Source organism: Gavia stellata, chromosome 8 (genome assembly GCF_030936135.1).
Source record: "Gavia stellata isolate bGavSte3 chromosome 8, bGavSte3.hap2, whole genome shotgun sequence".
Lineage (NCBI taxonomy): Eukaryota > Metazoa > Chordata > Aves > Gaviiformes > Gaviidae > Gavia > Gavia stellata.
Genome location: NC_082601.1, coordinates 30084981 through 30100546, shown reverse-complemented (window position 1 = coordinate 30100546; position 15566 = coordinate 30084981). Strand labels below are relative to the sequence as shown.

General features: G+C 39.5%; 1 protein-coding gene across 1 annotated transcript; it reads right to left on the bottom strand.

The window, feature by feature from the left end:
- Positions 1-3700: 3700 nt before the first annotated feature.
- FASTKD2 (FAST kinase domains 2) lies at positions 3701-15545 on the bottom strand. The gene is made up of 12 exons (XM_059820413.1): positions 15512-15545; positions 13982-14773; positions 13466-13569; positions 11847-11955; positions 10172-10295; positions 8698-8837; positions 8220-8392; positions 7666-7829; positions 6423-6644; positions 5416-5500; positions 4236-4350; positions 3701-3824 (listed from the first exon to the last, which is right to left on the bottom strand). The coding sequence occupies exons 2-12, from the start codon at positions 14663-14665 to the stop codon at positions 3705-3707; spliced, it is 2040 nt and encodes a 679-aa protein (XP_059676396.1). The 5' UTR covers positions 14666-14773; positions 15512-15545; the 3' UTR covers positions 3701-3704.
- Between the last annotated feature and the right edge of the window lie 21 nt (positions 15546-15566).

Genomic DNA, 15566 nt, shown 5'->3' with positions numbered 1-15566 from the left:
GTGAAGGAGTGGCTGGAATATTTCATACCCTGGGAATGCTGGAGTTAGGGCTCAAAAGTGTTTTTAGACATAACCAAATCCAAGCAGAAGAGAACTACAGGTCATCAGAGTCTGCAAATCCAGCTGCTTATGGAAACAATTTGTTTTTCCAAACACCCACTGTTCTCATTCTGCATTACTTCACAAACTTTGATTCATTTTTGCTCAGATGGTACTAGTTTATTTTCTGTTCACACAAGAGCCTTCTTGACCCTGCAGCCCACATCTTCTGCCTTCTTGTTTCTTGCTCTCGTTTTAGATCTGTTCACACATCCTGCAATGCTTAACATCATCCTTGCGCCAGTGAATTTTGCTATATAACTTAGATTTGTAAATCTTTCTCACAATGTTTTTTTATCAATTGTGTGATACATGACAATCATCTGAGCTTGTCACCCTTTTGTATGTGGATATCCTTCAGATGACTTGGATAGTTCAAAGGATGAACAATATATGCATTATTCTCAAGGAAAAAATTACCAGATAAGCTAGCTTTATCATGGCATTTTACTGTTTTGTAATAAGATAAGATTAATGAATCAAAAAACATCTAACAGCAAGCAGCATGTAAAAAACAGGAATCATAAAATGCAGTATCTGTTTCTTTGAGATTAGCAGGACAAATACTTAAGTCCAGTATTTCATAACTCTGAAGGAAAGATTTGTATGGATCAACTTTTCAGAATTCTTTGTGGCCCAGGAATAAAATATGCTGCCTTCATACAAGAATCTGGTCAAATATATGGTTGCTCTGTGCAGCTGAGTCCACTGTCTTTAAGTCATATCTACATAATTACACTAAGCCCTATACTTGCTTTATCTTCTTTAACAAGCCTTCAATTCATTGAAAAGCCTCCCCTCCCTCAGCAATTTAACTTACTTAATAAATTACCTATTTTTACTTTACAGGGTGTTGAGAACCTTGGCCTTGCTACAGATTGGATACACCCTTGAAATACCTTTAGTGAGTCAAACACCACAGCAAATGTCTGGGTTCCATACGTTAATAAGATACACCCATGGGCTGTATGAAATAAAGCCATATTCAACCTCCTGGTTCCTCACTCCTTGTTCAGAAAAAATTTCCAGCCACTGCACTTACAAAGTGTTCCAAGTGTGAATAAAGGTTAGAAACACACGTTCCTGAGTCTGCAGGCAGACTGTGAAAATGGTAGGGAAAGGTGCAGCTTACCTCTCCTGTTACCCTCACTGGCAGGTCAGCTAAAAACATCTGTTTAGTATCTCTTTTGCTTAAAAAAGGGGATTTTGCACCTTTCACAACGAGCAATCCATGCAATAACAAAACCCACAATTATAGGAGCAAAATAATTATTGTTGATCTTCATTGTGAGTCTCCCACTAATTTTAATAAGCATGAATCAGGAGAGAGAGGAGAATGGTATTCTAAAGACAGATTGTAATGCACAGAAGAGGGGATTAGATCTCCTGTACTACATGAATTGGACACCTGAGAAACCTGGGTTTATTTCAGACATTGCAGCAGAGTAGCTTTTTAGCAGATGCAAAGATTCAAGAAACCCACAGCTCTGCAGTCTCTCTGGCAGGAGCTACATACTACTTGGAACTGTGAATCAGTGTAGGTGATGTAGTAATGACTTAAATTATTAAGGTAGCACAAAGCAAGATACTTTAAAAAGCAAAGTGATCATTATGGCAGACTACTACACTTCCATACTGCTTGTATAAGTTTCCACCTACCTGTAAGGTGTTTAAAAAAAGTAGGAAAATATGGTGATCGGCTCATTTAATGTAACGTGCTATGCCACTTTGTGCCCACTGGTGGCTAATTCTGCCCAGGCTGCTGGCACCCAAGAGGACAGTATACTGGTGTTTTGTCCCTGAAGAGATGGAAGCTATGGACCTGCTGTTGAGGACCTGACTGAAAACCTCGAAGCAGAGGAAGCAGACCCTCAGCCCAGGTGAGTGCCGCAGCTCACGCTGCATTAGCTTGGTTTGCAGGGCTTCAGCTTTAAACAGTATCAAATGCTTTCTCAAACACAGCTCTGAGCACTACCCGACTCTCCAGCACAGAGTATTTCAGACCTCCTCCAGCACAGGCCGGGACCATGAGTCAGTTGGCCAGCTCAGAACATCAGAATGGCTCTGACAGTCTGCTTCACAGATGAATTTGTACAGACAATGCTTTCTTAAAGTAGCAGATCCAGAAAGGGGGCACAACAAACTTCTCATCAAGTCAAACAGATGAACTCTGCTCCGGTTGTTAAGTTTTACAATTGCATCAAATCTGGTTTTTTGCACATGCTGCATTTCAGAGACTGAAATGCTGAACAGCTCTCTCTGCTTTTCATGCCGGACTGCTGTGACAACGCTTCTTTAGTTGCGCAGTTTCCACCATATTCTATCTACATGTTCTGCAAGAAGTTGGGCAGTGAATATTTTTTAAGCACATTCTTTTCACCTTATCGCATCGCTGTAATACCTTTTTTATCTCATCTTTGTAATACCTTAACCATGTGTCCATGCTACTTCAGAAAGACAAAGAACATAGTGCTTGTAGCTTATCAAGTGAAGCAAGGGCACCACCGTTAGGTAGCACACACTCACTGTAGAAAGTATTTCCGTTTCCCTTGATGCCGATTGGGCTGTGGCTATGGTACAGCAAAATTGTGACTGAAGATCTGATTACACTGCAGAAATAAGCAAGCTGTTGTTGGCAAATATATGTATTTTGAGCATTCCAATGCTCTAAGTACTTCAGCAACTCCAGCACAACAAATGGATTTTACCAGCAAATGTTAGCAAGAACAGGAAAGATGTACCAGTTCTCTCTGCTCCTTCAGCTCAAGGGCTGAAAGCTGCTTTGAACTTCTAGGACTCTGCCAACATAATCAATTCCACCACTACGTAACAGGCCAGGGGAGATGCATCACAGTATGTAATGAACAAATCTGAGTATTGCAAATCCTCTTTAAATAGTTGTGGAGGCAATAATATCAGAAACAGAGAGTAAGAGTCAATTTATAAAGACATGCCAGACCTGTGTTCTCGTAGTGAGAAGTCTCAAAATCTATTACAGTAGCAGGGAAGCAAAAGGTTCAAAAGAAAAAGCATACAGCTAACAGAACCATTATTGGCCTGAACTTCTGAAAACTGTGAGATTGATTTCTTCAGAAACTTTTCACATAACTTTGGATTTTTTAATATACCCTTTTAAGCTGAGTTATTTACTGCTTTACCATCTATAGTTCTGCATAAAGAACACAGGGGATGGTAGGGGTGGGATGTTTGGGGGAATCCTTCTAGTGCGTATTTGTAGGCCAGGTTCCAATAGCACTTGCAACAGTCACTTCTTTTCCCTGACCTAGCTCAAGAGAAGAGAAATTTGACTTGGGGCATGGGGGAGTAGAAGTACAGTGAAGATAAAATTAAGAAATTTCAACAGCAATAGGTGTCAGGATGCTTTTTGGATTAATTAAGTAGTTCCTTCCACTAAAGAAAACACTCCCACTCACAAAAGAAAACCTCCACTATCAGCAGACATTGTTCACTTTACAAACTTTTCTCAAGCTGTAATTCTTTGGAATAGGCTGTTGTGTATAAAACTGCTTATCTCTTCTGTTAAAACCTTACATTAATTACACAGAAAAAAGACAGATCAGGAGACCCAAAACTGTTAGTTTATTTTAATTATTATCCTGAACAGTCACTTCAGAAAAAGGGAAAGCATTTTCTGAATAAATTTTTCCTTTCAAAAACTCAACTGCATCTTCATTTGTCATTTCCTGAAACTTCTTGTTCAGGACCTGGAAGAAAGGAAAACGAAAGGGTACATTAGTTCTATTGTCTTTAGCAAACTACCCTGTCCCACAAACCAAGCGCTTAGTGATGGGAAGGCCATAGGGAGTCGCTGTATTTTGAAAACAAGTTGACTTGAATCATTCATTCTATAAAAATCAGGAAAATAAGCCAGTGTCACACAGGTTTTTAGGTACAAAGCAATTCAGTGGCTTGATTTTTTTTTTTTTCTGAACTATGATTTTATTTATTTTACTGATAATGATAACTGGTAGCTTGTGTTTTAGAGTTCCTCTGTCCTTTCTCTCGAGTGAGAGGGTATACAATTACCATTCTGGAGAAGGCTCACTGTTCCCTACAAGGCCTGTTCTACCAAACAAACATACTTATCACTGTGCTGATAACAGGACTCTTCTTACCAGAATCACATGATAGCCCAGTTTATTTAGATGCCGCTTCTTCATTGCCAGCTTCCCTCGAGGGTGCATTGTACCCACACAGAAGGCAGACAGAGGAACAAAGAGAAAAGCCAATCTACAAACAAGAAGAGTAGGGAAGATTCCATTGTACAAATGCAGCATAAGCATTTTTAAGACAATGATTCAATGATGTCCTTTAACACTGTAGAACATGTAGCTGTCTTTCTGATAGGCAAAAATACCAGGACTGCACAAAATTCTTTATCAATTCCTTCTCCAGACTTAAGTAATTTAAACCCTCTCTTCTTCCATGAGCTTCACACAAGTACAGCAGAATTAAGTCCTTAGATCTCCACTTCTTCCACAATGAGAAGGAAATAGATCATTCAACATTCTACATTATTTTCACAGCTTCTGCATTTACTTTGATCCTTTGCTAACATTCAGAATCAGATACTTCCTGCCATAAAAACCTACTTGAAAGGGTAAGGAAAGCTGAATGCCTTGGAAGGCTGACAGTGAGTTTCTGTTACACAATTCACTAGCTCTCTTTTTCCCAAAAAGCAAACTATACAAAAGACCTTGCTGTGCAATGATCCAGCACACAAATGTTAAGTATTACCCAATTCTACTTAAGCGTTACTTAAATGATGTATGTCCCACTTCAGTTACTGAGAGGTCATTCTTCTACACAAAATTAAATTAATCACCTAAAATGTGGATATGATGATCCTTTTTATTCAAATTATATTTCAGCAGCTGAATTAATTGCCATTAACATACCACTGAGATGCACATTTTAGAGATTTAAGAGAATAACTGAATGTTTAATTGGACACACAAATACTTCGAAATTTAAAACCATAATGTGGCAATTTTTTGGAAGGGATTTCAGTCATACTTCAAAACCTCTATCTATTACAAGAGTATCAGATTACTGTGATGTTTCCTGCCTCTTTCTCTGAAATGTTGAGTTTTAGCCTCTGTTAGAAGAAGGTAGTGAAGTGGATGAGTTGTTGCTCTGAACTGGCATGGCAATTTTTTTATATTTCAGTGAGCACAAATAACAAGTTATTTATCTACTGTGCTTCTGCAAATCAGAGAACCAAAGAACCAACTGGACGAAATACATACAAATAAAACTAGCCTGCTAGAAAAAATATGCAGTCAAAAAAGACACCTTTGAACACCAGAGTTGGCATGATCATCTGTTGCAGCTATTGGGAGCACTTTCTTTCTGTCTGAATCCATTCTGATTTCAAAATCTGAAAACAAAATAACAAAAACATTTAACACTGCAAGAGGTTATAATTAATGTTCTCATTTGAACATTGTTTAAATTGTTTTCAAATTAACAGTTCATTTGAAAAAGTTAACAGACACCGTCACTGCTCTGTTTCTAATTGCTGTTCTCTAATAATTTACATATTACTGACAGCTTTTCCCTCCCTGCAACCAATATAAACAGCTATAGCTTGCACATCTCCAGAAAAAAAAAATTTGGTTTTCGAAACTGTAGATACATCTTTATGGGAGTGAAATCATAGTTTAAAGAAACTAGTCTTGATCTCAGTCTGTCACACCTACTCAGATTTTCCTTTAATCCCATTCCCCCTTAGAAATATTTAGGAAGAAAATTATTCCAAATACGGAAAAATTGGTAAGCTGGACGGCTGGCAAAAAAATAAGCAATATCGAAATATAAAGGAAACTAAATGTTATGAAATGATCACCTGTCAAAGAAGGTCATATCCCATTTCATAAATGAAAGTAGAACCCAAACCTTAGCCAGAGCTTCAGAGAAGAAACAAGTCAGAGAACAAAAGAAGGCTGCTGTTTGGTTTTGTTTCTAATGTGATTTAGTACTAACATGTCAACTCTTTAAAACTGTTGGCTGTATTCGATTTATGTACAATTAACATCTAGTCGCTGATGCTTAACAAAAAGTCCAAAGCAGTTTTGTAAATAAAAGCAATCATAAAGTTTCAGTAAATTGACTTAAATACTTTAACTGAAGCATCCTAGAAAGTAGATTCACCAATCAAGAACATCATTTGTTAAAAGACTGTGTCTTCAAAGTGTTACACTTTGAATCACTTGCACCCTATGCAAATTTGTTACCACCTTATTATTTGGGTGATTAAAAATCTACATCAGAAAGAATATGACAGTAATTTGGCATCATACCAATATGATATTTATATGGCAGCTGAACATTTTGCTGAAACATGTTCTCATCTCCCAGAAGTTCTATCAGTGCCTCCCGAGCCTTTCTGAGATTAAGAGATACTAATGGGGAGAAATTCTCAGTCAGCACAAATGCAGGCTTCGTGAAGGAAGGGCTATCAAGTTCCATACATGCTTTCACAGAGCAAAGCATCACTTCCTTTTGTTCTTTGTAAAGATCATCTGAAAAAGCATACAAAAAATATTACATCCAATGAATCACCTCAGAGAATTTTTCAGTTTATTATCATTTATAGTCTGTTCTGGCAGAGAAAATTAATCTCAATATAAGAATCAAAACCCAATTGTTTTTTCACTGAATATTATTGAGTATCTTCAATATATTGTTAAAGGTACACCATCAATTCACTAATTATAATATTAAAGTCTACGGCTGGGACCTGCCCATTTATCTAGTCTTTCCCCTCTACTGTGCACAGCTTTGTGCATGCTATCAGTTATTACAGGAGACTTAAGGAGACCATGGAATGAGAAAGCATGATAAAAAACATTTATAAAATCCAGACAACTTGAAGGCTATTTATAAAACAAAGAAGGGATATCAGACTTGGCCATAATTTTGAAACTGTTCTTTAAGAGTACTAAGTTGTGCAAACTCTAAGCAGTTACAGCTTTACAGCTTTCAGATTCAGTCACAGCAGGTTCAACAGCAAGACAGTGTTTTACTCTACACTGAATTTCTACTCCACTGAACTACTCTACTGGCTACAGAGAATTATAATGTGGAAACCAAATTCTACTACAAACCATTCCAAGTTCCTCATTGTAACTCAGAGCAGTCAAAAAAAAAACTTTTACTCATGATTCCAGGTACTAAAGTTGGTTTACAAAGGTTAAGACTTCCTGTGTTTTTTAAAATGCCTGAACATCCGTCCAAGATAGAACCGCTGGCTCTTACACATTTCTACCATTTCCACAAATCTCATATTCACCTCTTTCCATGTGCACACCTGCTATTAAACTGTTGCCCTCATGGGGCCCAAGACAATAAACCTTATGCCCTAGTGCAGAAACAGATCATTTAGGTAACCATCACTACGTTAGCTTTGTCTTGAGGACTTCAAATTTAATATTAATCAAGTTTGCATTCTTTAATTCTAAACTTTTAACACAATTACAACAAATTATGTACAGAGGCAGACTATCCGTTTTAAAACAAGAACATGACAAAGTAAGGCCTAACCTGACAGTAAAAGTTCATCCCTGCTGTCCTTTTGCAGCAGCTCATCAAGTGCACGATGAGGAAGATACCCTAAGATGCAAAGTGAATACACTGCCTTCAGCAGTTCTGTGTTGGAAATCTGAGGGAGGTACTTATTCAAGCAGCAATGAAGGGTCTCAAAAAACCTTTTCCAAAAGCAGAAGAGAAGTATCTAAATACACAAATAATGCTATATAAAATACAGATTTCAAACAAAAATACAAGTTAGAAATCTTTATTATGTTGTATAATCGTATGTTGTGTAATCTAACATTAGTTTTTGATTCTTCTTTGAGGATACAGCTATCTATCAACAGATTTAGCAGCCTGGTCAGTCTAGGACCAAGGTCTCCATTTTCAATTACAGAGAAAAATTCCTATGTAGAAAAAATGTAAAAAGACACGGCAAATTTACCTTACAGATTAATAAAAGATAATTATTAAGTCTTTCACAACTGAAATCAAATACTTGTTGCCATACATTACTCTATAATGACTACATAACATATTATCAGGCATTCTAAATGAAAACCTACAGATGCTTTTGGCCTCTGGGAACATAGTTGAGTCGTGAATACACTCGGAGAACAATCAAAAGGTTTTTCAAGTTGAGGAATTCGGGGTCTTCTGTCACTTTCTCAGCAAAAATACCCATCAGCTCACTAGGCTGAAAGCCAAGTGTCTCGAAGGCAGAAAGAAAAAGGATAATCTAAAAGAAAAGATAGTATTGTAAGGTCAAGAAAGCCAGTGAAGTGGATTCTACCTGTTGATTTCAAAAAAGGCATTTTTAATGAAAGCAAATTTTTCAAACCATAACACCCCTTTTATTTCTTATTTCTTTATTCATCAATAAATAGAAGAGCATTTTAAAAATTTAATTGTATCAACTTCATCAGATTGGTATTCCTAAAAAATCTGTTCTCCAGAGATCAAACACAAACATGAAGAAAGGTAAGATGGAAAGCACCAGATATTCTACTACTACCACTACAAATTATTTCATCCCAAACTCACCTGTCTTTTGTCCCAAAGGCAGGCAGTAGAATTAACATAGTCTGCCAATGCTGAAAACAGTTTTACATTACGGTACTGGAGATTGTAACAAGCTTCCAGAATAAGAATTAACTGCCGAAACGGAGCACCGTGGACATTCTCTGTAACAGAAATGCAAAAAAGGATAAATGATACAAAGCAATAGGAGCTGTAGGTTGGAGACATTGTGGGAACAGTTTGGCTAAGGGATGGAGGAGGGGGAAAAAAAAAATCCAATAAGGAACTGTGGAACAGACCGAGACTAGCTAGGCAAAGTCAACTGAACTAAAACACATGAAGGAACTGAGAGGTAGAAGAAACCAAACTGAGTCAGGATCAAGCTAGAAGGGATAAATCAGCAAAAGGGGACAAATTAACAAAAGCAAGAAGACTGTGTTCCCAGAACATCTTCTGTTCCAGGATTTTTGATTTTCAGCACCTCCCTGCACTCAGCATGGAAACCCTCAGGCTAGCTCCTTTAGTACTGATTGAGCCTTTGGGCTGTCCACTTCACCATGTCAGCTGAGGGCGTAACAAAGAGGTGGATGTAAAGCTTTTGATTAATCAGATATTAGCACATGATGAAATTTCCATTTTTTTCCCATTTGGTTTTAGAAAACGGCAAGAAACCACAAATACGAATCTATGCCCAAAAAGCATTAAAGGCTGTCAAGCACTAAAGCATTAAAAAAACCCCAAACATGAAACCATAATGTAACCTCCTCGCATACAAGCGTGATGACACAGATTGAGTGCCAGATGACAATAGACTTCTGCACAGGACTGCTGCTTCATTTGCCACACAAGATGGATCTACTCCTGAGATAAAAAAGATTTAAGTACTGAAGAACAATGCTCTCTCTTGAACAGCCCACTTTGTTTGCTGCCATGAGGGGCATACATGTCATAAAAGACAGTGACTGCAAGAGAAAAGAGCATAGTTACAGTAGTAGGATCAGCACCCATTAAAACTAGACTTTATCTTTTCCTCTGCCAGAGGACTCAAAAGCATAGCAGGAAAATAACCAAATTTAACTTCGAGTTGCGCTCAGTGATTTTCCAGCCTCAGCATAAAACAGTTACCTCATTTCTTGAAATGCTGAGTACTGACAACTGCGATTGAAGCCAATGAGAGCTGTGCATCAAATAAAGTGATTTGTAATGCTAGGTATTCTTAAAGAAAACAGGCTAACGAATCTCATATTACTGGATAAAGAAAAATACGTAATTCAGGTAAATGTTAAGAAGGGCAGAGACAACAAGAGCTATTTGTTTTCATTACTGATCAGTAATTTTCTCTCTTGCTGCTTGTCAAATGGCTCCGTATTACTATAATATCCTGTAAAACAAAGATGTTTCCTGAGCTTTAAAGGAAATCAGAAAAGGGAGACGAGACAATAATTAGGAAGAATTTGGTATAAGGAAGGGAAATGTAATAAACATGTATTTTTCTTACCCTGGATCTTGTTACTGCAGGCATTCAGGATTGGAACGGAACAATAATTCATTGCAACAAGAGCCAAAAACACTCGCAGAGCATTCGGGAAAGTGAGATGGTCTATCTCTTTCAAAACTGCCATCTAAAGTGAATTAGAGTTTATTAAATCCTTCATTCTTCAGGTATGTTATCACTGCTTTCTGGTGAAGGCATTTTCACCAAAACTTTCCCAAAGTCCTTAGCCTGTTCAGACTTATATGAAAGAAAAAGGAGCAACAAACAGCAAAAGCATAAAGTAACTACTCTCAATTTCTTAATACACAATTATAGTAGATCAAGTGCTCTAGAGCCATGTCACTATGTAAGTTCTCAGCAATTTGCCTTTATATGTTTTTTTAGAAGAAAGAAGTCTCAGTAAAGTTTATTTCCAAATACTGTGAATATGTATCTTCTACAAACTCTTAAAAAAGTAGCAGAAATATAATTGGCACAGTTGACTGACTTAGTAGTACTCCAATTACTGTTTTGGACATGTGTGAAAGCTGTAAGCCTTCAAAGTGATCCAACAGCACACCAAGTGGCGTACCTTTAATACAAACACCCACCTACAAATGTGGACTGAGGCACAGAAGGTCAGCTCTGATGCCACAAAAGAGAGTTCATTTATCAAAGCAGTAATTAGATTGACATAAATGACAGTAAAAATGAGACTATAAACTATATTGGCTGTTAAAATACAATATTCTTACTGTATGCATATCAAAGGTTAAATACAAAATGGGTCTACAATAGAAATTACACAGTATTAAAATTAGCACCCTGTAGGCTCAGAAAATTAAGAGCCGCCTTCAGTTAAGAAGTGGAAATGTTACTTCCCTCTCAGTTCCATATTCCACCACATCTTCAGCCAGTTTCCCACCATCTTGTAAAAAATGGTACCTTGTCCAAGGTTTTACGATTTACTTACATCTAACACATTGCATGAGCCCCCTGCACTGCTCTGTTCTTGCCCAGTTTCCCATCAGTGATATCTTCCCTCACTTCCTCATGAATGCTATTACAGACTCTGACCTCAAAGCACTTCAGCTATGTGATGGAAACACTAGCAGGCCCTGTTTGAAAGAAGGTTTCAAAAAGTGTATTTAAATCAAGGGATGAAACCCAGTATGCCCTGCCATAAAACCTACAGCCTGCTCCCAACCACTGTATTTCCCAGGGGATCTTTCAGACACACAGAAATCTAAGGCCATGAGTTAGGTGCGTTCTAGCATCTCACTCCCATCAGTCCTCTAGCCCTGTACCATTATTGAACATGGCACCATCACAGACTAGTTTTCTGTCTTCTCATGTTCCAGCCACAAGCTGGGCAAGGGAATCAGGGAACAGCCTGTAAGTGCTTCTATGAAATACCATGTGGCCAACTCAAACAAGAGGTGAGTGTGCTGCTATTTTACTGCCTCAATTCCTTTTGTACCATCATTGCTTTCTGCCCCCTTTCATGGTGGGATATTCCCAGCCTCCAAAGTTAAGTTCTTCCTGCAGATATAGCTGGACTATGATTCATATAGCAAATGCAGTTGACCTTTCTATTATATTTTCTCTTTGAGTGTCTGGAAAGAACCATACACAATTTATAAACAATGCAAGAGCACAGACTTTGTGGAAGTAAAAATGAGCCTCCAACTAAATTTACCTCTAATTTCTTTTTCAGAAAGACTGGAGCATCTTTTCCCATGCATTTCATCAGGTTTTGCAGTATAAAGATGTCTCTGATACTTGGAATGCGCTGCTCCACTAGTAATCTGATGAAGAAACACACACAAGGCCTTGAGCTAGAGAGAGTAACTGTTTAATAGAGCTTTCCTCATTTCAGCAGAAACAGGTAGGTACCCCCGTTCTCCCTCACTGATGTACTCCCAAGTTAAAGCTGTAATTCCCTGCTCCTCTCCCACCTCCTTTTTTGCAAGGCTGGCATAACTCTACACAATGTAGCTGCAGCGCAGATATTTTGCATGTGGAAATAATTATATATGCTTTCTTAATGTTATCCTGATAGATGAGTGTTGCTGATACATTAACAGCAGGGGCACCTGACCAGACTACACATGTGACTGTGCAGACATGAGCGCTGTTAAGCCTCAAGGAATTAACACTCTTCCGCATAAAAAAAATTTGCACATTTTTATCATAGAATCATCTATGTGCAGGCAAGTTCTGAAACAGCTAGGAAACTCAGGGATGGACACTGACAACAACTTGGTGCAAGTAAGGGAAAAAACCAAACAAGCAGTGCTGTGGGCTGCAGGAACAGAAGGGGATATCGTAACACAGAGGGATCATAAGCACAAGATGAAAGAATTCTGCATTCCCAGCACCTCCTTTTCTGGCTCAGAGGAAGGTATTGTAATTGTTAGGTGTGAATCACCCTTAAATATTCCTGCACAGCTACAAAAATAGGAAGCGTCACTTTCTAAGGCAGTGCACTGCTCTGAAATTCATCCCTGCAGATTCGGCTTCCTGCAAATGGGCAAAAGCTCCAGACATCAAGACAGAAAAAGAGCTGTAGATGGATCTCCTGCTTTCTACCAACTTACAAGAACTGTGTACCTGAGCTTCCAGGAGAACCTGTTTTTGTGTATCACTAACACATCCACCTTCTCAAAGCAGGACCTGACACAGGACCAAAAATACTAATCCATGGCAAGTTTTGTGACAGCCTCAGTAAAAGCAATCTCATGGGAGTAAGCAGATTGGTGACCCACATAAATCTCACTGGCCCAGAAAAAAATCACTACAGCCAAAGGAGTTATGCTGATAAAGCACTACACAGGCGGCCTTGCTGGATGCACCGATAGTGTCTAAACTTGTCTTCATCTTAATTTTTACTTACTAAATTAAAAAAAAAATATTCCCTGGCTGTTAAACATAATTTTTCATCATGACAAATCAAAATACTTCACAGAGTAAGCTAGTACCATTACCTCCTTTCTACACAGGGATAAAACACAGGCATAGATATGCGAAGTGACTTGATCAACATCACTAAAAAACACAGTGGTGGAGCTGCAGTCAGAATATGAATCCCCCGCAAAGCAGCCTAGCACCCTATGCCATCAGAAACCTTTCTGCTTGAAACTGCAAAGACAATGCCAAAAATCACTGTCTTGTACAGCTGTTATCTCATGTGATCATTTAAGTCCTAAAACCACAGTATGTCTTTTATGCGCAGACACTTCCTCTATGATTTCCAAAAGACAAATATTCAAACAACATTTAAATATGAAGAACATATGAAAGATATATTTTTCTCACTGTAATCCAGCTTGAAGAGCGCTCACATTCTTGTCTTTATCCAGCCCTGCTAAAGTAGTTGCCAAAACTGAGATACATCGGTTATCAAGTTGATTGAGCTTCTCCTGTTAAAGAGTTTTCACAGTCAGATTACTTCAGACCAGTAGAAGTTTCAGAAAAGAAACACAGACCACTCTTAATCTGTACCTGCCATCTTCTTTCCCCCCAGAAGTCAATTCATAACCTTTAATTTTGCAGTGACCTACAAGGTCTCACATCAGTCGAATTTAGTTGATTTGAAAAGGGTAATGATTTTTGAGACTTCTCCACTCTCTTAAATCTGTCTGAAATCAGGCAGTGGTTTCAAAAATGAAGGCAATTAGAAGTACGCATAAATTAACTATGGAATCCCTGTCTCCATGGAACATCAGACTAAACCAGGGACATAACCCAACTCTTTCTGATGTTGCACAGCCTCCCAGAATTAGCCCCGAGGTTCCAGCCCAAACTTAGGAGAAGAGGGATTTTGATACTTACTTGACACACTCTCACCAAAGTCTGGACTAGGAGAGTGTTCTGAGGAACACCTAGGTTCACTACAGCATGCAGACTGAACACCAGGTCACCCCGCGTCATCCTTCTGGAGTCCCGCAGCAGCTGCTGACAAAGCTTGACAAAAGCTGGGTGCTCAAAGATCAGCTGCTTCTCATAACGCTGCTGGTCTTCGGACAGGTTTTTGAAAAGCCTCCATACTGTAGTTAAACAGTTTGTGAAGTGCTTAATAGAAACAGCAGACTCTGAAGCCAAGTCCAGTACATCACAAGGACAGGTACATTTCTGGAGACTATTAAAGAATGGTTCACTATGATCCATTACATGCTTCACTTTGAAGCTCCCAGAATCATCCAACTTTTCAAGTGCCAAGGAACTTTGGGGAGCATGGTCACTCACCAAAGCCTCTGTACTCTTCTCTGGTTGTATTTCAGCACCTGTGCTAAAAACATCTGTCTTTTGAGATAGAAATCGGAGAGATGATCCATGCAGAGAAGGACAAATATTTAAAAAGAATTTCCTGAAGTTCACATTTTGCAGGGGATCCCTGTATCCGCCAATCCATAAAATGTGTTTTCTTGTTGTGGTTGAAGATTTGGGAGCGAGCACAGAATTGCACCTATGCATGCATTTAATGGTATTTAACAAGTAACTGATTTTATTATTCATTTTTGCTAATGTCTCATGAATAGATTTGAAATGCCAACTCAAAGTAAGGGATCCAATGAAATTCTACCAGTGGAAACAGTCCTGGAGAAACTGCATAAGATCACTTATCTGTAAAAACAATTGAAAATTATGGATTAGTTACCAGACCTTCAATTCCTAAAGTTTCAATTGCCAAATATATGCACATCTTTTACAGGAGAAAAAAAAAAAGAAAAAAAAATTCGGAAAAAGATCCCTGGAAAATTATTTGTAGAGGGCCTTTTATTGGGTCTCCTATGTTTTAGTCAAATAACTCAACACAAGGCTAACTCATCCCGGGTGTCAACTCTTTTTGCTGTTTTAACCAAAAACTATGCCGGGAGGGAGAGCCTTTTCCTAACAGATATTTCTCCAAACAGACGCGTCTGCTGACAGGGCTCTGGTGGGTCACTGCCAACCTTCAGCTCCGGTTAAAAGAATCCTGCCCGGCTGCGGCCACGAACGGCCTGTCCCAGCCTCCCTGCCACCATCCCACGGGCGAGCGAGCCGCCTGCGCGGCGGCCGCGGCACACCCGCGGGGACACTCCCAGGGCCCGGGGCACCAGGCGGGGCAAAGCCTCTCGGTTTCGGGCTCGCTTTCTGCAAGCGCTGGGAACGCTGCCCAGGGGGGTATGGCACCAGCGGCGTAGGCCCGCGGCCCGGCGCCAAGGGAACAGAGGCCTTTCGGCGGCTCCGCACCGGCTCGGAACGCCCGTGCGCAATGGCGGGGGATCCCGCCGGGCCGGGCCGCCCGCTGCCCGCCTCAGCCGCCCTCGGGAAGGGACGGGCGGGCCGCACCCCAGACCCCCGCCGCCCGGTAGCTGTTACCTCGCACGCGGCGGTGCCATGACACCTCCCCCTCTCCGCGCGCTCTCGCCGAGCC